This window comes from Tachyglossus aculeatus, unplaced genomic scaffold, assembly GCF_015852505.1.
Source record: "Tachyglossus aculeatus isolate mTacAcu1 unplaced genomic scaffold, mTacAcu1.pri SUPER_6_unloc_5, whole genome shotgun sequence".
Classification (NCBI taxonomy): Eukaryota; Metazoa; Chordata; class Mammalia; order Monotremata; family Tachyglossidae; genus Tachyglossus; species Tachyglossus aculeatus.
The window spans coordinates 260,438-284,022 of record NW_024044840.1 but is presented as its reverse complement, the minus strand read 5'-3'; the positions used below and the strand labels follow the sequence as shown (position 1 = coordinate 284,022).

General features: G+C 42.4%; 1 protein-coding gene across 1 annotated transcript; it reads right to left on the bottom strand.

Moving 5' to 3' along the window:
- Positions 1-13,659: 13,659 nt before the first annotated feature.
- On the bottom strand, positions 13,660-14,346 carry LOC119922123 (olfactory receptor 4C13-like). The gene has a single exon (XM_038742139.1). It carries the CDS (start codon positions 14,344-14,346, stop codon positions 13,660-13,662), a length of 687 nt encoding a protein of 228 aa, XP_038598067.1.
- Between the last annotated feature and the right edge of the window lie 9,239 nt (positions 14,347-23,585).

The following is a 23,585-nucleotide window of genomic DNA, read 5'->3' as shown; positions in this document are numbered from 1 at the left end:
TCCAGGCCAGAGGTAGGACCAGGACAAGGTGTCGATGGAGGGACAGGTGAGATGGAATCACAGTGAGAACGTTAGCAACAGAGGAGCAGAGTGTGAGGGCTGGGATGTAGAAGGAGAGAAGGGAGGTGAGGTAAGAGGAGGCAAGGTAATGCAGAGCTTTGAGGCCAGTTGTGAGGAGTTTTTATTTCAACCACTGCAGCTCAGTTTTCCATAAACTCTCCTCAAGAGTGGTTTTACTATTCCCAGCTTGTCAATTATGGTATTTATTAAGGGTTCCCTATATGCCACGTACTGTTGTTAGGGCTAGTGTCATTTTCACATAGGAATATTGAGATAATTGTTTCTCTGCTCAGGGTTCTTTTGCCACTGTCCAGTGGGCCACTACTGAAAGTGGGGATTAACTTCAACTCACTAGAACCCAGCTCAATGCTCACGCCCTTGAATTTAGTTTCTTTTCAAAGTCTCAGGAACTGTGACTTCAACAAAGTGTGGCCTTATGCCAGTCCCTCCCAGAATCACGGGATTTAGAGTTGGAGAACATCCATTTTTATTCTGCCTTCCTCTCTGAATCAAGGCAGTAGGGAAGGAACTCCTGGGTCTCTTTCTCCCAGAAACGTGCAGTTTGGATCTGAATGCTGTTGGAAAATAACCCACTCAACCTTGAAGACTTGCAGTTACTTCTAGGATTTGTTGATACCCTTCAACAACTAAAGGGGGCAGCTAAGAAGCATCCAAAATCAGGACCTTACTGGACGAACTGTGAAATACAGTCAACTGCACAATATACAGTAGCCTTCACATCAGCATCCTTTCAATAGATAACAAACTTCTCAATTGTCTGTTCTCTTAACAGCTAGTTGATTAATGCGTTTACGACTCCATAAATGGACTCTATGACTAATATTTCCCAGACCTTTAGAAAGACTTGTGAAGATTTACCTTGAGGTGTAAATCTAACACCAACCAAACGGGAAACCTGCATGACTTAAAAATAATGATAATGATAATAATAATAATTATAATAGCTATGTGCCTCACACTGTGCTGAGCCCTGGAGTAAATATAGGATAATTATACGGGACACAGTCTCTATTCCAGATGGGTCTCACAGCCTAAGGGGAAGGAAGAACAGCAGACATGAGAAGCATTGTGACTTAGTGGATACAACATGGGCCTTGGAGTCAAAAGGACCTGAGTTCTAATCCCTGTTTTGCCGCTTGTCTGATGAATGACCTCGGGTTGAATGACACTGCACTGCTCTGTGCCTCAGTTACCTCATCTGTAAAATGGGGATTAAGACTGTGAGGCCCAGGTGGGACAAGAACTGTGTCCAGCCCGATTAGCTTGCAAATACTCCAACACTCAGTACAGTGCCTGACACAGAGTAAGCGTTTAATAAATACCATAAGAAAATAGGAGAAAGTCAGAATTAAAACACATCTCCTGACTCCCACTCTCTTTCCATTAGGTCACATTGCTTCTCATTGCTCTTCTCCTTGGGGTTCACTAAATCCCCCAACCCCAGGATGTGGGGAGAACCATAAAAGCATGAAGGTGCTGTGTTCAAAATAACTGAAAGGAAATGCTTCTTCATGCAGCAGTTGGTGAGCACCTGGTGAACAAAGGAAGTTGTGCAGACATGGAGTGTTGGGAGCTTTACGAAGGATTTGAACTAGTTAGTGAACAGGTCATTCATAATTGGTTGCACTAGAGGGAAAGTTATGGTTATAATAGGGAAAAGAAAGGAATTTTACAAAGTCCCTAAACATTAAGATCAGATGAGGTGACTGAGGCACAGAGAAGCTAAGTGGCTTGTCCAAAGTGGCACAGCAGACAAGTGGTGGTGCCTTCTGGGTCCCACGTCCATGTTCTATCTACTACACCGGGACAGCCCTGGGCAGAAATAAGGGGTTGATGGATTTAGGATTACTAAGGAAGTGAGAGGAAACCTCCCAAGAGCCTCACACAGCCACTTAAAACACACACAAACAGGGAAGCAAAGGGAGAGAGAGTCATAAATGGAGAAACAGAGGGATTCAGAAGGCAAAAACAGAATCTCGGATGAGCAGAGATGGGGTCAAAACCACAGAGCCGTAAAGTACCAGAATTCAAAGACATGGACAGACGTTCAGAAAGAACAGAGAAAACAGTATAATTAAATGCAGTATGTTTTACAAAGCCTTTGAAGATTTTAAGACCAATAAAGCTAAAAGCTCAACAAAATTTGTTATGTTGTCAATAATCTACCTTTAGCTTCGGGTTCATAGATTTACTTTCTGAGGCTAATCGATTTCACCATCATGAGGAAAATTCATCAGACAAGAAATTCTTAACACCTCTCCTAGCCAGAGTCGGTCCAATTTCTGGTATTCTATGTCAGACTCTTTCACCTCTCCTCTCTCAGCTATGCGTGCTTTATAAAACTCTGTTATGAGTCCCTTCTGCTTCTACACACAAAGTGTCTTGGTACTTACCCACCTTCATAGTTACAGCTACCAACCACCTCCATATGGAAAACTCTCCACAGCACACACACACACACACACAGAGACATACACCCATATATATATATATATATATATATATATATATATATATATATATATATATTAATGCCTGTCTTGCCCTTTAGACTGTGAGCTCACTGTGTGCAGGTAATATGTTTGTTGTTATATTGTACTCTCCCAAGTGATTAGTACAGTGCTTTGCACACAGTAAGCGCTCAATAAATGCAAGTGAATGAATGAATGAACTCACAAATCTATTTACCTAGCCCTACCCCTCATATTTAACCTGCAATCCCAAATCCTCCTTGCCTCCAAGACATCTCCACTTGGATATGCCACTGGCCCCTCAATCACCATAATCATCAATGGCATTTATTGAGCGCTTACTATGTGCAGAGCATTGCACTTAGCGCTTGGGAGAGTACAATTCAACAGTTGGCAGACATGTTCCCTGTCCACAATGAGATTACAGTCTAGAAGGAGAGACAGACATTAGTATAAATAAATCAGTATAAATAAATAATTTATAATATACCATTTAAAGATATGTACAGAAGTATCATGTCTTTATTTTCTGTTTTCCAGGTGCTAAATACAATCCTTTATTCCAAGTGGGTACTCAATAAATATTACTACTACTCCTCCTTCTCCCCTTTATCCTCCTCCCCTCTTCCTCCCCTCCTCCTCCTCTTCCTCCCATTAGTATTAGGAAATGAGAGCTTAGTTGGGCAGGGCCTCTTGGAGATGTGCCTTCAATATGACTTTATTTGAGGGAAGGGGAGTTTGTGTCACTAGTCGGCAGCCAGACCATCAGTGAAACATAACTCAAGTAGGAAAGTTTCGATGTAAATAATAATAATAATTATTATTATTATAATAATGGTATTTGTTAAGTGCTTACTATGTGAAAAGCACTGTTCTAAGCGCTGGGGGATACAAGGAGATCAGGTTGTCCCACGTTGGGCTCACAGTCTTAATCCCCATTTTACAGATGAGGGAACTGATGCACAGAGAAATGAAGTGATGTGCCCAAAGTCACACAGCTGACAATTGGTGGGGTCGGAATTTGAACCCATGACCTCTGACTCCAAAACTTGTTCTCTTTCCACTGAGCCATGATGCTTCTCATTTAAATGAATGTCAGATCTTGATAGCCTAACATGACTAACTCTCACAATCAGAGTTTGGGTGGTGTGAGATTTCAACAAGTAGAATGAATTCTATCTCTTTGTTTTCACTTATTTACTTTCACCCAGCTTTCTATATCACATCTTGGTTAATGGATCATTTTAGCATACTGGACTGATGCTTACATCACTTCAGTCCTGTACTCAATATTGGTTTCCAAATATTCTCTCTTTATCAGTGTGTATCAGTGAACACAAATGTACATCTCTCACCACAGGATTTCCAGCCAAACTATTATTCTCACAGCTCAAGGAGATGCCATAAGATATCTTTGAAATTCTGTGAAACAGTGTTTACTCCTGGATAAAGCACAGCCTGAGAGTCAGAAGGACTTGAGTTTTAATTTGAGCTCTGCCACTTCTCCACTGTTGTGACCACGGACAAGTCACTTAACTTCTCTGGGCCTCAGTTACCCCATCTGAAAAGTGGGGATTGTGAGCTCCGTGTGAAACATGGTGAACATCTACCCCAGCCTTTAGAACAGTGCATAGGTGCATTCTAAGCACTTAACAAATATCATAAAAACAATCAAACAAAATTTAGGTGACCTAGTGACTATCTCTCCACAATCAGTTTTTTTGTGATGCCCCATACTTATATGGTCTTTACAATGAGACTATAAAATTTGTGCAGAGTCATGGCATTATCTGTAGAATTGGTAAGCATATTTTTGAGAATCAGGGACATTGCCAAAATATCAGTGAAAATAGTAAAAAGTATTATTTTTAGTTAAATGGCTTCAGATGAAATAAAAACAGAAATTTAGAAATAAACTGTAAAAACCAGTTAGGTGGGAATCCTTACCTTGAGTTGCCGTTGTGGATCTCGATGCTCTTTGGTAAATTTAGGGTTTTATCATCCCAGGTCTTAGATCTTCACATGATAAAGTTGCTTTAGAGATAAAGGACATTGTGTACTCTTGCGGTAGACAGGTTGGATATGTGGCCACAAAACAAGTGAATCATTTAGGTAAAACTTCTCAGGGTAATCAAGCTCAGCTGGCAGCTGGCCTACCACGTTCAGTTCACAAAGACCGTGTGACCGTGTGCTCTGGAAGAGGACTGAAAACTTAATGCCTGGAGGACAGCTCACTGACCTTCCTCTTTGCAGACCTGTAGCTGCAGAAAATAGGAAAGACCACTAGGACGAGACCCTTTTATTAATGCCTCTCCATCCCTCCTTCCTGTCTACAACTTCACAGGTTTCTCTTTAAGTTGCAGACAGACATTTAAAGGGCATCCCATACAAGTTCACAGCTCTATTATAATGCTTAGGATTCTCTCTCTTTCTCTCAGAGGAATTACTTTTTTTTTCCTTGAAGCATGTGCCAAAGCAGTTATGCCCTGGGCTATTTGGGAGATTATCTGTGTCTCTGCCTATTCAACTCCTTTAATTTAGGAGCAGCCTTGGGGCCAGTGATGGTGAGTTGTATTCTAGATGTGTGTTCATGGAAGAGGCATATGGGTGTGCCAAAAGGCACACACATGCCTGTGTGCCATGCATCTGAACTAGACAGGTAACAACCCCTGAACCTTGGAGAAGCAAAATGGCGTGGTGGGTAGAGTATAGGCATGGAAGTCCAAAGGTCATAGGTTCTAATCCTGGCTGTGCTACTTGTTTGCTGTGGGCGTTGGGCAAGTCACCTCACTTCTCTGGACCTTGGTTACTTCATCTGTAAAATGGGGATTAAGTCTGTGAGCTCCATGTGGGTCAGGGACAGTGTCCAACCCAATTTGCTTGTATTCCCCCCAACACTTAGTACAGTGCCTGCCACCTAGTAAGTGGTTACAAAATACATTATTTGTTATTATTATTATTATTATTATTATTATTATTGTCATTATTATTAGTACCCTGAGTGAAACAGTGATACAGAGGGCTGGGGGAATTTCTGGGTGCAAGGATTGGGCTGTTGGTTACAGTTCTCCCTGCTTTCAATCAATCAGTCAATGGTATTCATTCATTCAATTGTATTTATTGAGCACTTACTGTGTGCAAAACACTGTCCTAAGTGCATATTTATTGACCACTTACTGTATACAGAGCATTGTGCTAAGCCCTTGGGAGAACACAATAGAATGACACTGATGGAAACTCTCTCGTACCTACAATGGGTTTACAGTCTTCCCAAGTGGAGTAAAAAGTCATCCATCTCCCCTTGCCCCCTTCATATTTTCAGTTTCGGTGACTCCATTGTCATCAGTTCCTCTCCCCTATAAAATTTGATCCTCTCACCCGGGCATTTCATAAAGCTCTCCCTGAGTCTGCAAGGCTGAGCTCTTCTCAGATCCAACTGTCCCAAACCACCACTATGACCCAAACCTTTGCTGCCTCACTCTCCCTCTGTTCTCTGTCCCATTATACCTCTGCCATGTAAGAAGACAATTTTTTTCTTCCTGTTCTGGTCACAGTCTTCTCAGACACTTTTTGCCCTACTTTACTACTACTACTTCTTTTGCGCTTGTAGTAGTATTAGTAGTAGTAGTAGTAGTAGTAGTAGTAGTAGTAGTAGTAGTAGTAGTAGTAGTAGTAGTAGTAGTTAGACTGTTAACTCCACGTGGGACAGAAACTATTTCTGATCTGATTAACTTGTATCTATGCCAGTGCTTTGTGTCAAACACTGTTTTACATAGTTACTATATGTCAAACAGTGTTTTACATATAGTAACCACTTAACAGATACAATAATAGTAGTAGTTGTAGGCAGTAGTAATAATTGTATTTGTTGAGCCCGTCTCTGTCTGATGCACTATACAGCCAAACTAGAGCCCATGCCCAGAAATGTGACCTCATCCTACACCTGCTAGAGGAGGACCTAAAAGGGAAGTCAGTATCTCTCCATGCCCACCACTCATTCTACACACATTCCATTCAACTAGCTCCCCCCAGCCTACCTGATAACTTCAGCCAATGTTCCACATGGCTCCTACTAGGAGCCAGGCACAAGGCTAAGAAGTGAAAATTGGGGCCTCCACCGCACCTGCCTTCTCTTGATCACTGATGTCATAGAAGCTTTGATCAGGGTGGATGGATGCACCTTATAGCCTAAGATTTTTTTAAAAACTCGACATGATTTGGACTGGACCAGCCACTGTGAAGCTGATCTAGGCCTGGCCAGGGCCCAACATCCAGTACTAGTGGAGCGTGTCCTTGGAAGATGATGAGTTTGGAGTCAGGGCAGCCCAACCAAAGAGGACAACTTCGGTAGACATCATCTCTACCGTTTTTCAATGGCATTTGTTAAGGGCTTACTTCATGTCAAATATTGTTCTAAGCGCTGGAGTAGATAAAAGCCAATTAGGTCAGACCCATTCCCTGTCTCTCATGGGGCTCACAGTCTAAGTAAGAGGGAGAGGAGGTACTGAATCCACATTTTGCAGTTGAGGCAACTGAGGTACAGAGAAGTCAAGTGACTGCCCAACATCACACAGCAAACAATGGTCAGATTCAAAACTCGGGACCTCTGACTCCAAGGCCTATGCTCTTTACGAGAGGGCACACGGCTTACCTACTTCCCCTGTTCAACTCTATGGGCAATTATTGAGTTTGAAGCTTTCAGTTAGGCAAGAGTCCATGCGCAAGAGTGATCACAGCGGAAACTGTGGTAGGGTCTGGGAAACTGTAAAAATGAGGAGGTGGAGAATGGAGATTGTAGCCTCTAGTTCTGGTGTCCTGGGGGAGAGGATTCTTTTGAGTCTCTTTTCTCTCTTTCCTTCCCCACACTGAAAGTCATTTGTCACAGAGGTGGAAGTAGAATTCCCACCATCACCACCAACCTGATGGAACAAGATGTCCTGATGTTGCTGCCTTCCTTGACTCATTCCAGTGACTCCTACTTCATTAGGAAAATTAACACCATCAGGCCTGAGCTCCCCAAAGTCAACCTTCCCCCTTCTCCATCCCCCGCTCTCAACCCTCTCCACTACTCTCCCATTCTTCCCAGCAGTATCTTCAGATGAGATCTCCCTACTCTCAAGTGCTACTCCATCCACCTGTGGATCTCATTTTCTGAAAACTTTCGCCCCTTCCCTCCTCCCCTCCTTAACTTTCATCTTCAACTGCTCACTTTCTACTGGTTCCTTCCCCTTTGCCTTCAAACATGCCCACGTCTTCCCCATCCCCCCCAAAAAAACCTCTCTTGAACCCAATGCCCCTTGGGATATCGCCCTATCTCCCTCCTACCTTTCCTTTCCAAACTCCTTAAATGAGCCATCTACACTCGCTGCCTTGAATTCCTCAACCACAACTCTCTCCTAGACAGCCTCCAATCTGGCTTCCATTCCGTACACTCCACCAAAACTGCCCTCTCACTGGTCACCAATGACCTCCTTCTTGCCACATCCAAAGGCACCTACTCTATCCCAATCCTCCTCGACCTCTCAGCTGCCTTAGACACTGCGGACCACCCCCTTCTCCTCAACACGCTATCCAACCTTGGCTTCACAGACTCCATCCTCTCCTGGTTCTCCTCATCTCTCTGGCCATTCATTCTCAGTCTCTTTCGCGGGCTCCTCCCCTCGTCCCATCACTTTACTGTAGGAGTTCCTCAAGGATCAGTTCTTGGACCCCTTCTGTTCTCTATCTATACTCACTCCCTTGGTGAACTCATTCGCTCCCACAGCTTCACCTACCATCTCTATGCTGACGACTCCCAAATGTACATCTCCACACCTGCTCTGTCTTCCTCCCTTCAGGCTTGTATCTCCTCTTGCCTTCAGGACATCTCCATCTGGGTGTCTGCCCGCCATCTCAAACTCAATATGTTCAAGACTGAGCTCCTTATCTTCCCTCCCAAACTTTCCAGTCCTCTCCTTGACTTTCCCATCACTGTAGACGGTGCTACCATCCTTCCCATATCACAATCCCGCAACCTTGGTATCATCCTTGACTCCGTTCTCTCATTCACCTCACACATCCAATCCGTCACCAAAACCTGCCGGTCTCACCTCCATAACATCGCCAAGATCTGCCCTTTCCTCTCCATATGAACTGCTACCTTGCTGGTTCAATCTCTCATCCTATCCCTACTGGATTACTGCATCAGCCTCTTCTCTTATCTCCAATCCTCCTGTCTCTCCCCTCTTCAGTCTATACTTCACTTTGCTGCCCAGATTTCCTTTGTATAGAAATGCTCTGGGAATGTCCCTCCCCTCCTCAAAAATGTCCAGTGGTTGTCTGTCAACCTACGAATCAAGCAAAACTCCTCACTCTCCGTTTCAAGGCTCTCCATCACCTCGTCCCCTCCCACCTCACCTCCCATCTCTCCTTCCACAGCCCAGCCCGCACCCTCCACTCCTCTGCCACTAACCTCCTCACTGTGCCTCGTTCTTGCCTGTCCTACGGTCGATCCCCGGCCCATGTCCTTTCCCTGGCCTGGAATGCCCTCCCTCCACACATCTGCCAAATTAGCTCTCTTCCTCCCTTCAAAGCCCTAATGAGAGCTCACCTCCTCCAGGGGGCCTTCCCAGACTGGGCCCCCTTTTTCCTCTCCTCCTCCCCTCCCCATTCCTTCCCCCCCACCCTACATCCTTCCCCTCCCCACAGTACTTGTATATATTTCTACAGATTTATTACTCTATGTATTTTACTTGTACATATTTACTACTCTATTTATTCAATTAAAGATGTTCATATACCTATAATTCTATTTACTCTGACAGTTTTGACACCTGTCCACGTGTTTTGTTGTCTGTCTCCCCTTTCTAGCCTGTGTTGGGTAGGGACTGTCTCTATATGTTGCTGACTGTACTTCACAAGCCCTCAGTACAGTCCTCTGCACACAGTAAGTGCTCAATAAATATGTCTGAATGAATGAATGACTCATGCCCGGGCCTTTTTTGGCACCATGTGACCAGCCCCAACTCTACAGGGCTACTACTATTGTTATGGGCTGAGATAGGGAGCCCTGAGAAGTCTCTCAGGCCTCCAGTTGACCCTGTCTGTGGGTTGTCTGAACTGAAGCTCTTAATGGTCTTTTGGCTCAATCTTCCTTGTCCAATCCCTTGTGCTTGAGTATCTGAGAGTCCATCTCTGGGCATATGCCTCGTGAACTTTACTGACCCCCTCCAGATCTGAAAGGGAAGCAGGGTTTTCTCGACCCCAGAGGTCAAAAATATGGAGGCCTGATGTGGCCACTTTCTGTTTGTATCTCTCAGGCTGGTGACAATGGTAAGCGCCAGGTGGTTATGGTAAGAAACCTTTTTTTTCACTTTCACCCCTGCTCCCATCTATCTCTGTCTCCTTGGGTTGCTCGTCCCTAAGTTCTTTTCCCTTCCCTCCATCTCTTTCCTCCTTTCCCTCCAGCTCCAAGACCCCAACTACCCTCCCCTCTCATCTTTCCTCCAGTCAATCAGTGGTATTTATTGAGTTCTTACTATGTGAGAGAACTGTACTAAGCGTTTGGGAGAGTAGACTATTACAGAGTTGTTAGCCACATTCCCTGCCCACAGTGAGCTTACAGTCTGAAACAGCATGTCTCTTGCCCTTTCTTCCCCTACCTGTCCCTTTTCTTGTTTCAGCACCTCCTTGTGTGCTTTTCCCCGGCGATGGTCTGTGGAAAAAGTAGGAATAGTGAGAAAGCGGGTAGGAGATGAGACTCTTGTGACTCAAACCAAACATTTACCATTCATTTCAAGAGGCTGCATTTTGTTTTTGGGGGAATGAGAGGTGTAAGAAAGAGGAGAGAAGGAAGACTTTAATCTATTCTGAAGGCGGGGCTAGAGATAGAGCAGACCAACACTTTCACATAAGTGCCTCTGCCGCCCAGTTTATCCAAAAATTCCTCAAGACGGGTCTTGCAAATCCATTTCCAGTATTGTGCTTCTGTTCTTGTCACAGCCTCAGTTGAAGCAATTAGTGCATTATTTGTGTTGATTGGGCCTGGGTCTTTCTAACCACTACCCATCACTTTTAAAAACCTGGAGATGGTCAGTTCTTAACCTGAGTAGAGCCTGGAAAGAAGGATAGAGTGCCTTATGGTCCCAGGTCTGCCGTGCCTAAAAAGAATTCAACAGATACACATTAGACGATGGAGCCCTCTCTGCCTAGGGAGAATGCTTTCATAGTCAATGGTATTTATTGAGTGCTTACTGTGTGGAGAGCACTGTACTAAATTTTTGAGAGACTACAGTGTCACAGTAAACAGTAACGTTCCCTGCCCACAATAAGCTTACAGTTTGGAAGTCTCTTCTCCAATAGTTGATTCCTCCAAAGAGGAGGTCCATTTTGATGGCACCCCAGAAATCCATCCTCACACCCGGGATCACTTAGCAGAACTCAGGGTTCCATTGCACCTCCATCCTGCAAGCGACCCAGAACTGTCTCCCCAGTGTAATGGTTTCCCCTGGAATTAGAGGCAAAGAATCTGCCTCTTGCACCCTCCTGGTTTTTTTTAATGGTATTTGCTAACCGCTGACTGTGTACCAGGCATTGTACTAAGTGCTGGGGAAGATACAAGCTAATCAGGCTGGACATAGTCTGTGTCCCTCAAGGAACTCACGGCCTAAATCCACATTTAGCCAACGAGGTAACTGAAGCTCAAAGCAGTGACTTGCCCAGGGTCACACAGCAGGGAAATGACAGAGCTGAGATTAGAACCCAGATACTCTGATGCCCAAGATGCCCAAGCAGTAGGCCATGCTGTTTCTGAGCCATTCCAAGTCTGCAAAAAGATTGGCTGATGATACCAGCCTGGGCCATTATTAGTTCATTCCACCTCCGCAGAGTTCCACGGTGTCAGATGATGTAATTAATTGTCACCCAATTCTCAGTTATGTAGACTACTCTTTCGTCTAGGAGGAGACTTTGCACCAGGAGAGGCATTCTACATTATTGAGCAAGGCGGGGAAGTATGATTTGAAGCCTCAATGCCTTGGTCATCACCTCCATATAGAGCCACAACGTCCCTCTGAAGAGCTTCTAGGCCTGATTAATCAAATGCTTAATAACTTCTTGGGTCTTCCTCTGTGACGGCACTTGGAACCAATACATTCTCTATCAGGTAATAGCTTGTGTCACTTAGAGAAAGGTAAAAACCAACTGACAAATTCGTCCCTTTCCTTGCTCTTCCCTTGCTACCATAAGCACCTCTGCCTTTTCCTTTTCTCTCTTTATTTGTAAGTGGTGTTTTTTAAGTGCTTACTATGTGTCAGGCACTGTAGTAAGCGCTGAAGTGGATACAACATAATCAAGTTGGACACAGTCCCTGTCCCTCATGGGGCCCCAAAGCCTTAATCCTCATTTTACAAATGAGGGAACTGAGGCACAGAGAAATGATGTGACTTTACCCAGATCACACAGCCGATAAGTGGAGGAGGAGGGATTAGAGCCCAGGTCCTCTGATTACCAGGTCTGTGTTCTTTCCAAGGAGTCGTGCTGCTTCTCACAGTGGATACAGACTGGTCCATATCGGCTCTCAGTTTCAGGAGCAGATGTAGACTTATCATCATCATCATCAATCGTATTTATTGAGTGCTTACTGTGTGCAGAGCACTGTACTAAGCGCTTGGGAAGTACAAGTAGGCAACATATAGAGACAGTCCCTACCCAATAGTGGGCTCACAATCTAAAAGGGGGAGACAGAGAACAAAACTAAACATACTAACAAAATAAAATAAATAGAATAGACATGTACAAGTAACATAAATAAATAAATAAATAAATAGAGTAATAAATATGTACAAACATATATTCATATATACAGGTGCTGTGGGGAAGGGAAGGAGGTAAGATGGGGGGATGGAGAGGGGGATGAGGGGGAGGGATCAGTATGCAAAAATTAAGCCCTTAAATTGGACACTGATCTAGTTAAGCAGCTTTCTTTTGGCTGGAATAATTTGACAAACAGTCCCAGACTCTGATTTGATCTTGGGCTCCTCCAGGTTGTTTTTGTTTTCTGATTTGCTTAAACTAGTGCAGAATCAATTAATGAACGCACACTTTGACTATCTTCATAGCTAAGCATCATGATATGGATGTGGCATGCTACCCACGAGTCATTCTTCCTAATAATGTCCCTCTCCCGAATATTGATTGGAAAAAGAGTTAGCAGTGGTTTGTTTTGAAATTCAAAAGGAGTTCCCATCTTCTATGACCTGCTTTGCAGGAATCAAATCAAGAAACACCGCATTCTACTGCTAATGACTATGATATGTCCGGTACAATGTGATATTCAATTGAGCTTTAGGAAAAAGACAATAGGAATAAGACAACATTGTTGCTAAAGAAACATTTACTTTATTCTTTAAACTAGAATAGGTCTGACAGTGTGCTAGTGAGCAGACTCCTCTCATTTCTCCTTAATCGAGATGAGAGAAGGATAAAAAGATAAATTAAGGCAGCTGTAGCAGGAGCAAAATCAGCCTCTTATCATGTAAAGGTTACTAAATAAGCTGAAGTGAAGATGAATAACTCTTCAGCTAAGAAACTCTTTAGTAGTTCATGTAGTGGTATTTCCTGAGCACCTACTGAATGCAATACACTATAAAAAGCTCTTGGGAAATGCAACAGACATATGAGACTTGTGCTTCACTGAGCTTTGAAGGCCCTACACATTTTTCCTGAAAAAGGTACCTGAAATCCATATTTGCCACTTCCCTCACTTGTACAAATATCACCATTTTCATAGGGTAATACCTATTTATCTTCAGAAGTCACGTTTCTGCTCCATAGTTTCCAGAGGGCATTTTTCAACTGGTCATTCCTCAGGGTGTAGATGAGGGGGTTTGGCATAGGGGTTATAATCGTGTAAAATGCTGAATAGCATTTTCAGCTATTTTCAGAATGCTGAAAATCCATGGGGAAGGTGGAGGCGGGCCTCATATACACAAATATACACGTTACAAAGAACAGGACGATGATGGTGATGTGGGAGACACAGGTGAAGAGTGTTTGTGACTACCTTCTTTACTGTGTGTTTTCAGGGAGTGCAAGATCATGATGTAGGAAATCATCATCATGACAAAGTTTAATAGATCAACCCACTGCTGGTGGCTAGAAAGAGGCCAAGGGTGTGGGTGTTTGTGCAGGCAAGGTTCAGCAAAGGGTGCAAATCACACAGGAAATGATCGCGGATGTTGGGGTCACAGAAGGGTAAATCGACCATGAACAGAATCTGGATGGTCGCATACACAAGGCATCCTATCCAGACAACCCCCACCAGCACACCATACACATGCCAGTTCATGATGGTCGTGTAATGCAGCGGCTTACATATTGCCATGCAATGGTCACAGGCCATGACTGTAAGGAGAATAATTTTGGCCCTCCTAAAATAATTCTCTCCAAAGACCTGAGTCATACAGCCTTTGAAATAGATGATTTTCTTCTCATAGAGAGAGTCACTGATCAGTTTCGGTGTGTTGACAGAAGAATAGCAGGCATTGATAAAAGACAAATAGGCCAGAAAGAAATACATGGAGTAGTCCAGAGCCTTACTGGCAGTTATGGTTTCAACAATGATTAGATTTCCCACCATGGTGATGAGGTAGATGATTAAAAAGACAACAAAGATGACTTTCTGCATCCTTGGATTCGGCATAAGTCCCAATAGAATGAATTCTGTCACACTGTTTTTATTACCCATCAGCTCGGGGTAGGCAATGAAGGCACGGGTGAGAGCTGCAGATTCTGTATAGAGAATGATGATCCTCATTTAGTTTTGCTTTGAAACAATCAAGTAACAAAACTCAACGCACCATATCATATTGTCAATTTTACCCAAACCCCAGGGTGGGATGGGAAAGTATTTATTGTACTCAATTCACACAGTGGGAAATTGAAGCAAATCAGGTTAACTTAACTCCTCAAGTTCAAAGGACAATTACTCTCCACCGGTTCAAAGATTTATTAAAGGTACATCTCCTTTAAGGGGCCTTCCCTAAGTCCCCCTTTTCTCTTCTCCCACTCCCTTCGGCATCATCCTGACTTGCTCTCTTTATTCGTACCCCTACCCCCCAGCCCCACAGCACTTATGTACATTTCTGTTATTTACTTATTTCTATTAATATCTGTCTCCCTATCTAGACTGTAAGCTTACTATTGTTATACTGTACTTTCCCAAGTGCTTTGTGCAGTGCTCGGTACACAGTAAGCACTCAATAAATATGATTGAATGAATGAATGAACATTCCCAGAGGTGTCCTAAATGGTCAGTAGTGGAGGTGGGAACATAGTCAATATCGTCAGAGCCTTTTCGATGCAGTCATCCCTGGAGTACACTGTGATTTCCATGCCCTTTTCAATAGACAAGAAGCTCAGTAATTCTGACTATTCCAGTCTCATGCCAACTTATAATCACTTTCACATTTCCCCTCGCAGAAAAATGCATTAGGTTGATGGTTTAGGACCTTTTAAAATCCTACTGGGCAGAGAATAATAAACCAAATGTTTAGCAGACAAGAAACCTATAGCTTTTGTATTCCCCTGATGCTCTTCTGAGATTATTTCTCCTCCTGTCAGCTTTAGGTTTTTTCCTCCTTCTTATGGGACCTATGGTCATTTATTTTCCAGAGAAAGAAGAAAAGACGTTCTGGCAAGGAAACAGATTGTAGGTAACCCAGGAATCTCACATAGAAACATAAAACACAGAATAAACTCAGAATGTAATGTAAACTAGCAGTCTCTCTTCCCATTGATGAGTGATAATTGCTACCTCTCCAACTTCTACTGGTGGTGGGACCTAGCTTAAAGTCTTTGTTATGATTTTAATGCGTGGGTATTGGTACAAATAAAACATTGGAAGCTGGTATCCAAGCTTTCAAAAACTATCAAGCTCTGAGAAAAGACCTGAATAGTGGTTGTGGTCAGGAAATGTGTCCGCTTATTGTTAAACTGTACTCTCTCAAGTGGTTAGTACAGTGTTTTGAACACAATAAGGGCTCAATAAATAAGATTTATTGATTGATATTCCTTTTTTAAAAGGTATTTGTTAAGTACTTTTGATGTGCCAGCACTGTACTAAGTGCTGTGGTAGATACAAGTTGATCAGGCTGGACTCAGGCCCTGTCCCACATAAGGCTCTTAGTCTTAATATGCATTTTACAGGTGAGGTAACTCAGACACAGAGAAGTTAAATGTCCTGTCCAAGGTTCCACAGCAGGTAAGCGTTGCAGCTAGGATTAGAACCCCAGTCCTACTGATTCTCAGCTTGTGCTCTATCCAAGAGGCTATGTTGCTTCCTGGATTCTTGGTGGGAAATGCACAGCAGCCCTGTTGGAACAAGGAAACTCAGATAGGTCTCAATGTGCACAGTGAGTAGATAAGAATGGATTTAGGAAGCTATCAAGATTGTGCGCTCAGCAAAGAGACACCACCAAGATTAATAACAATAATAATAATAATAATAATAATAATAATAGCAGTAGTAGTAGTAGTAGTAATAGTGGTGTTTGTTAAGCACTTATTCTGTGCAAGGCAATGCACTAAGTGCTGGAGTGGATACAAGCAAATCAGGTTGGACACAGTCCCTGTCCCATGTGAGGCTCACAGTCTCAACACTCATTTTCCAGGTTAGCTAACTGAGGCCCAGAAAACTGAAGTGACTTGCCCAAAGTCACCCAACAGACAAGTGGCAGAGTTAGGTTAGAACTTAGGTCCTTTGACTCTCAATCCCATACTCTTTCCACCAGGCCTTGTGGTCTTTTTGTGAGCTATATGAAGATAATCTATTTGTATACATCACCAAATATATTAAAGAGTAATTATGAAAATTTGTATTTTTGAATGTGTATGCAAAGTAAAAATCAGGAGGGATGGAGAACTTACATTAGTCGGATGTGTTGATGATGAAAAGGTCTGAAGAATTGGGGCTTTATCCTATCTCTCTGCTTACCTCTTCACATGATAAAGTCCTTCATATATTAAAGGCAAATTATGCCCTTAAAGCAGAAAATTCAGATTGTCTAGCCACAAAGTCAGCAGTCAGTAATTCATTTTAGTAAATCTTCTCAGGGAAATACATTTAGTGGTAGCAATTCATATCCTGTTCACCGAACCTCTTTGCTCATTAAGGAGACAGGACAATGAATAGACCAGGGATGACATTCTGAACTTCCCCTTTTCAAATCTATAGCCACAAAAAAGGGAAAGAATTGAAGTTAATAGCTCTCCCTCCAGCCCCACTCTCACATTGCTCTTACTCAGATTTTTCTTTGTGTTACAGAATAACATTTAAAGTTGCCTCTACAGGACTGTTGGGGACCTATTGTAATACCTAGGGCTCTGAGTCTCTGTAGAATCTCTTACCTCCCTTTCTGGTAGGGTATTTATGCCAAAATCAGTGGTTAAACCGTATATGAATTTAGCTAGTTTTTTGGGAAAATGCCTGTGTGCTTTACTAATTGGTTCTTTTCATTACAAGTCTTGTCTTGTAACAGGTTCTTGACTACATCCTTAAAAGCGACACCGATTATTGTGCAGACTGACATTAGCTCCCATTATGGGAGACAGTGAGAGGGCTGAGCACACTGTGGATATGTGTTGAACAATAATAACGTACAAGGTTGCATCATTTGAATGGAATTTCCCTCATGCTTTCTATTCTGTGAATTCAAAGAGGATTTCTGCAGTCTCCCAATGAATTTATCACCTTCCTTGTGAGCCTAATTGGGCTTCAGGCTCTGAAGAGACTCTTGGGGATGAAAACACCAACAGGGTGAATTCCTACTGTGGACAAAACACCTGCCAGCAGTTCATCCAACATGGAAGTTCACAAAAGGGTTTCATTGACTGGTGCACTTCCCTTGAGAGCTTTTCATACAACAGAGGGCCTTCCTATCTCCTCCATTCTGAATGGCAGGGCCACCTCAGGTGATTGACAGCTGTTAATGAGAAGTCCCCCAAGTCTTCCCTCTCAATCTAGAAATTCCCAGCAATGAGGAACCTCTATCCGCAGGCTGGACCAGGAAAGAGAGGCAACTGACAGAACACCTGGATAGATAATAATAATAATTATGGCATTTGTTAAGCTCTTTCTCTGTGCCAGACACAGTACTAAGTGCTGAGATGGATAGAAGCAAATAAGATTGAACACAGTCCCTTGTCCCACTTGGGATTCACGCAAATGTTTGGCCTTTTAGTTGTCACTACAGTGAATCTTAATCTTTACAATACTTCTTGTCTCTCCTGTTGTCATTTTAGCTTCCCTTAAATCTCTCAGCTCTGAGGGGAGATGCAAAGCTCTCTCTACTTGTGCTACCCACATCACTATATCTTATTTTTTGTACATTTCATCTCTGTGTGTGTGTGACCTACATCCACCCTGCCCATCGATGAGGTGACATCAGTATTTTATTCTATTATAAGCCCCATGCTAAACCCCTAAATCTACATTACAAGAATCTCAGAAGTGAAAAGTTTCATGGAAGAGGTACAGTGCAGGGAAGTGACCGGTAATCATCCATAAATGCCTCAGTAACAAATTAATTTATTGGTATATGGAGAAATTTGTTAAAAGAGATTTTCTGTAGATTTTTTGAGGAGAAATTTCCCCACTGTTGTTCAAGAGGATGCTGGACACTGAAATAACTAGATCATACATGTTGACAAGCACAATGTAACCCTTCTCTTCCACGTTTCATGTTCATATTTATGTCAGCCTCCCCATCTAGACTGTAAGCACATTATGGGCTGGGAATGTGCCTGATAAAAGTCTTTTATTACACTCTCCCAAGGACTTAGAAAAGTGCCCTGCATATAGTAAGCACTCAATAGATACCATTGTTTGATTGATTGACTGATTGTTCGAGTGAATGGGTGATCCAAGAGTCAAGTCAAGGAAGTCAAGTCTCCATGTTCAGTAGCTGTCATAAGGGAGTAGGGAAGAACACCTCCCCTGCCTCTAAACCTGGACTTAGAGATACTGAGATGCTTTTAAGTCCCTCTACCTCCCTTTGGGAAACAATTTGGCCTGGGAAATAGATAGGGAGGGTTAGAGCTGTGGTGATTTGCTGCAGCTGTCCTCAGCTCCCCCAAAATGCCCCAGATTTAGCATTTCACCTCCCTGATGTTTCAGTGTTTCAAGAGGCCTTACTTTGTACAGCAAGCAGCCAGGACTGTTGGTTGTGAAGTAGTCAATCAATTCTCTGAAGTCACCGAGTGCAAACCTCCTATAGAGATGGAGAGGGATAGAATGAAGAGTTGAGATGTTCTTTCAAGCAAGAGAAGAATCAAACTTTTTCAACTTTGATTTCAAAATTTGCTTACAAATGGGTTTTCCAAATTTTAGATCCTGCTGGACATGCTCCCTCTTGTTATTTGTAGCTACCGTTTGATGTTGCCATCAATATCTCAAGAGCCCAATTCTTCCTTCCTGCTGATCCTGGTGCCAGATCATACTTGTCAGTTCCTGCACTCACTACCAAAAAGTCCCAAAAAGGCTGTGGCCTCCACGGCATCCTCAGCAGGATATATATGAAATAGTACTAATGATACTTTTGATATTTGTTAAGTGCTTACTATGTGCCAGGCACTGTACTAAGTGCTTGGATGCATATAAGCATATCGGGTTGGTTCCTGTCCCTGTCCCATGTGGGGCTCACAGTCTCAATCCCCATTTTACAGATGAGGTAACTGAGGCTCAGAGAAGTGAAGTGATTTGCCCAAAGTATCACAGCAGAGAAGTGATGAAATGTGTTGAAACGACCAGCAGCAGGTACATGATGGACAGAGGAGGGGGTAAGGGGTGGTGGTACTATTTGCCTAAGAGGTATTTGACCGCATTATGGATGCGTCTGGGATCCTGTATCTGATTGACCACCATCTTGTTAAAGGGGGTGATTTACAACTTGCTAATGAGTTAATGATTCCTTTGGAAGATTTCCCAGTTCTAGAATGCAATCTGAAGCAACCTGGGAGGGCTTTGGTTCTAAACCTAGCCCTGCCAGTTGTCTGCTTTGGGACCTTGGGCGAGTCACTTCTCCATGTCTCAGTTACCTCATTTATAAAATGGGAATTAGGTTTGTGAGCCCCATGTGTCACATGGACTGTATCCAACCTGATTAGCTTGTACTTACCCCAGAATTTATTACAGTGCCTGTATATACTGTGATTTATTTATCTATATATTTGTTTATTTATGCATATTAATGTCTGTCTCCCCCTCTGGACTGTGAGCTCATTGTGGGAAAGGAATGTGTCTGTTCATTGTTATATTGTACGCTCCCACATGCTTAGTTTTATATAGTGCTTTACACACAATAAGCACTCAATAAATACAATTAAATGAATGAATGAATGCCTGGCATACAGTAAGCACCTAACAAATAACATTAAAAACTAAAACATTAAAAAACAAAAGAAAAAACAAACTCTTCAGCTTCTTTCCTCTTTTCACCAAGACATAGTGGAGCATATGGGATGTGGTATCAGTCAGTAGGTAAATCGTATTTGTCAAGTGTTTACTGTGTGCAGAGTTCTATACTTAGCACTTGGGAGAATACAATATAACATTATTACAGACACATTCCCTGTGTACAATGAGCCTACAGTCTAAAGGGGGAGATGGACATTAAAAAATGAAATTAAAGATGTGTATATAAGTTCTGTGGGACTGGAAGGGAGGATGAATAAAAGAGCAAGTCAAGGTGACACAAAATGGAGTGGAAGAGGAAAGGAGGGCTTAGTCAGGGAAGGCAGTTTGGAAGAGATGTAATTTCAATGAGACTTCAAAGAGGGGGAGAGTAGTTGCCTGTTGGATATGAAGAGGAAGAACATTCCAGGCCAGAGGTGAGATGTGCGTGAGAGGTCGAAGGCGAGATAGATGAGATGAAGGTACAGTGAGAAAGTTGGCATTAGTATTAGGAGAATCAAGTTTTCAGGAAGATTCCAAGTGAGCTGGAGCCTTGTGTGTTTTAAAAGGCCACTTGAATGGACACCATTTCTAATGCCGACTGATTCCCATTCTTAGGTGGATGTTACGTACCTAGACCTTCAGTGTAGATGAGCTGGCATTTGTGGATAATATTTTCACCCATGCAGTCTGTCAGAATTAGTATATTAATTTTGGCTATGTCCATGAAATACTCTTGAAGAACGGTTCTTTGTGGGTGTGAAATATTCCTTCCCCACAAAATGTGGTCACTGGGTGCCAAGGTTTAGGTAGGTTTGGGAATGGAACAGAGAACATCCAAGAATAAGACTCGTGAATCGGGACAAAACTGTCCATCCAAAAGACTCTTGCCAATCAGGCAAACAGGAAGGCAAGGTTGTAATGCAAGCCCAACTTTTGCCTAAATTCAAAGAGAAATCTGTTAAACTGAGAAAAAAATAGAACATTCAGTAAAACCAAGTGGACTTACCATACATAATAAGACCAAATGTTAAATAAACCTGGAATGGATTAGTTTTAGTAGGACTTGTGCTCTCTTCAGCTTTGTTTTTGCTTTCTGAACTGATAATTTTGCTTCCTGTTGCCAAGATGTAACACTGGCTATTTTCCTAAGGGAGCATTCTATTTGTCATATTCAATTATTTTGTCCTCTACATTGTGAGCAGTCAATATGCCTACCAGCTCTGATATATTTTACTATACCGAGCACTTAGTACAATGCTCTGTTCAGAGGAAGTGCTCAATAAATGTCATTGATTGATTTTGTCTATTAACAACGTTATCAACCTTAAGTGCCCACTGATGCTGTCTCCACTTGACAAATGTGTGAGGTCAGAGATGGAAAAGTCGGGCAAGGAAGTGAGCAATCTCTTTTGCTTGAATTTCATGGAAAAATGAGCTGGAAAATTTCCCTCCAAAATTGTCCGAAAATTTTTCTCAGCTATATTCTCCAAATCACCAGGGGACATTTGCCTGAAAGGTTCTGGTGACTGGCAATTTGACAATGGTCATAAGAGAAGCAGATATGATTTCTCTTTTGGGATTAAAATGCAGTGACAATATGTTATTCCTTCCCTGCATCTACACTCATTTTTCTATAGCAAAATTCAGTTTGGCATCATCTTGGGCAAACCTTCCACAAGGGGAGACTGGTCATATTCCCATGAGGCTGTTTGAACAGAATGTTATGAGATTCCTGAGTATCTGTAGAATCCAGTTTAATTGTGAGAGGAGAAACAGTGCACCTAATGAATCTGCTTCAGGGCAGACCTAGAGCAAGGATGGACATATCGAGTCAGAGATGTTTGTCACAGTCTTGGCAAAATATATTCTTTCTGACTGGCCTGGAGAAGTCACCAAGTTTTTAGTGCACTTAGAAATCCTCCTTCATAAAGGATCCAGATTTTCTGAGAGGAGGATCTTGATCTAATATTGCAGAGAAAGATTGGCAACCAAAGGAAATTGGACTAAAATATGTTGCTGCTCTAAACCCGGACTTTACTCCAAGAAACGAGATCTCAGGTCAACTTTAGGATTAACCAGAAGCCATTTGGGAACTTATGGAATCTCAGACCTGATGTTCTTCTACTTTTTAGGGTTTTGTATCTTTGGCAGGGGTAAGGAAACGAAGCTGGGAAACATTATTGTGGCTGGAATGGAGTAGCCAGCAGTTCCTTTCACTTAACTGTGTTAGGCTTTTTTCTGTTCTACCTCAAGTAGACTGTAACTGGAGCAAGTCATTGCTGGAGTTGGGGGAACGGGGAACAGAGGAAGAAAACAACATCTATGAAGGCACAGAATATGAGTGTTTGGATGGGTCTTTAATCACTCCTCCAAGTGAAAAGAAAGTCACACTTTGTTTTCATCTTTGACAAATTAGGATCCTGTAAATTGATCAATTTACTGAGAACCAGCTGTATGCAGAGAACTGTACTAAACACTTGGGAGAGTACAATCAAATTAGTAGACATAGTCCTTGCCCTTTAGGAGCCTGCATTTTAACAGGGGAAACAGATACTGAAATAATATAGAGAAAGGAGGAAAGAGCAAAAGGGGGTATATACATGAATTAATGCTTGAATAATTAATTATATAAGATATAGACATACGTGGTATGGAAGCTTGAGTTTGTAGCTACTCAGATGGCATGGAATTGCTGGGATGGCAATTGAAGGAAATATTGCCTGAGTAGAGGAAATACTTAATTAGAATAGATCTTTGTTGGAGATATGATTTCAGAAACACTTTGAAATTGGGAAGTTTGAGGAAGTGGGGAAAGCGGTTCTTTAGGATTTTCAGAGGTGGGGGGAGGGGGGAGTTCCGTGCAGAGAGAAAAACATGAGAAAGCCATCCCTAGCAGAAGAGACAAGAAATGAAGCACCATCCGGGAGGAACAAACAGGGCTAGTTGGGTTAAGCAGGAAAAGATAATGGATAAGTAGGAAGGACAGAGTTTATTGAGTGTTTTAAAGCCAGTGATTAGGGGTTCCTACTTGATGTGGAGAGGACTGGAAAACCATTGGAGGTTTTAGAGGAGTGGACAGATGTGGCCAACAACATATTAGAGACATCAACATTTTAGAGAACCAGTGTGGCCTAATGGATAGAAGAGAATGGATCTGGAAGTCAAAACGACCCGGGCTCTAATCCCTGACCTGCCCTTAGCTTGCTGTGTGACCTTGGGCAAGTCACTTCAGTTCTTTGTACCTCTGTTACCTCATCTGTAAAAAGGGGATTAAGATTGTGAGCCCACTGTGGGACATGAATTGTGTTGAACCTGATTAGCATGTATCTACCCCGGCACTTAGTATAGTGCCTAGCACATAGGAAGCACATAACAAATGCAACAAAAAAATGATGCTGAGCTCAGAGTACAATATGGATAATAATTATTTTAGCATTTATTAAGCGAATAATAATAATAATAATAATAATAATAATAATGAAGGTATTTGTTAGGCACTTACTATGTGCAAAGCACTGTTCTAAGCGCTGGCTGATAATTACTTCAATGAATTGTTTTCATCTAATTGAAAGTAATTTTATTCTAACTCTTATTGGCCAGCA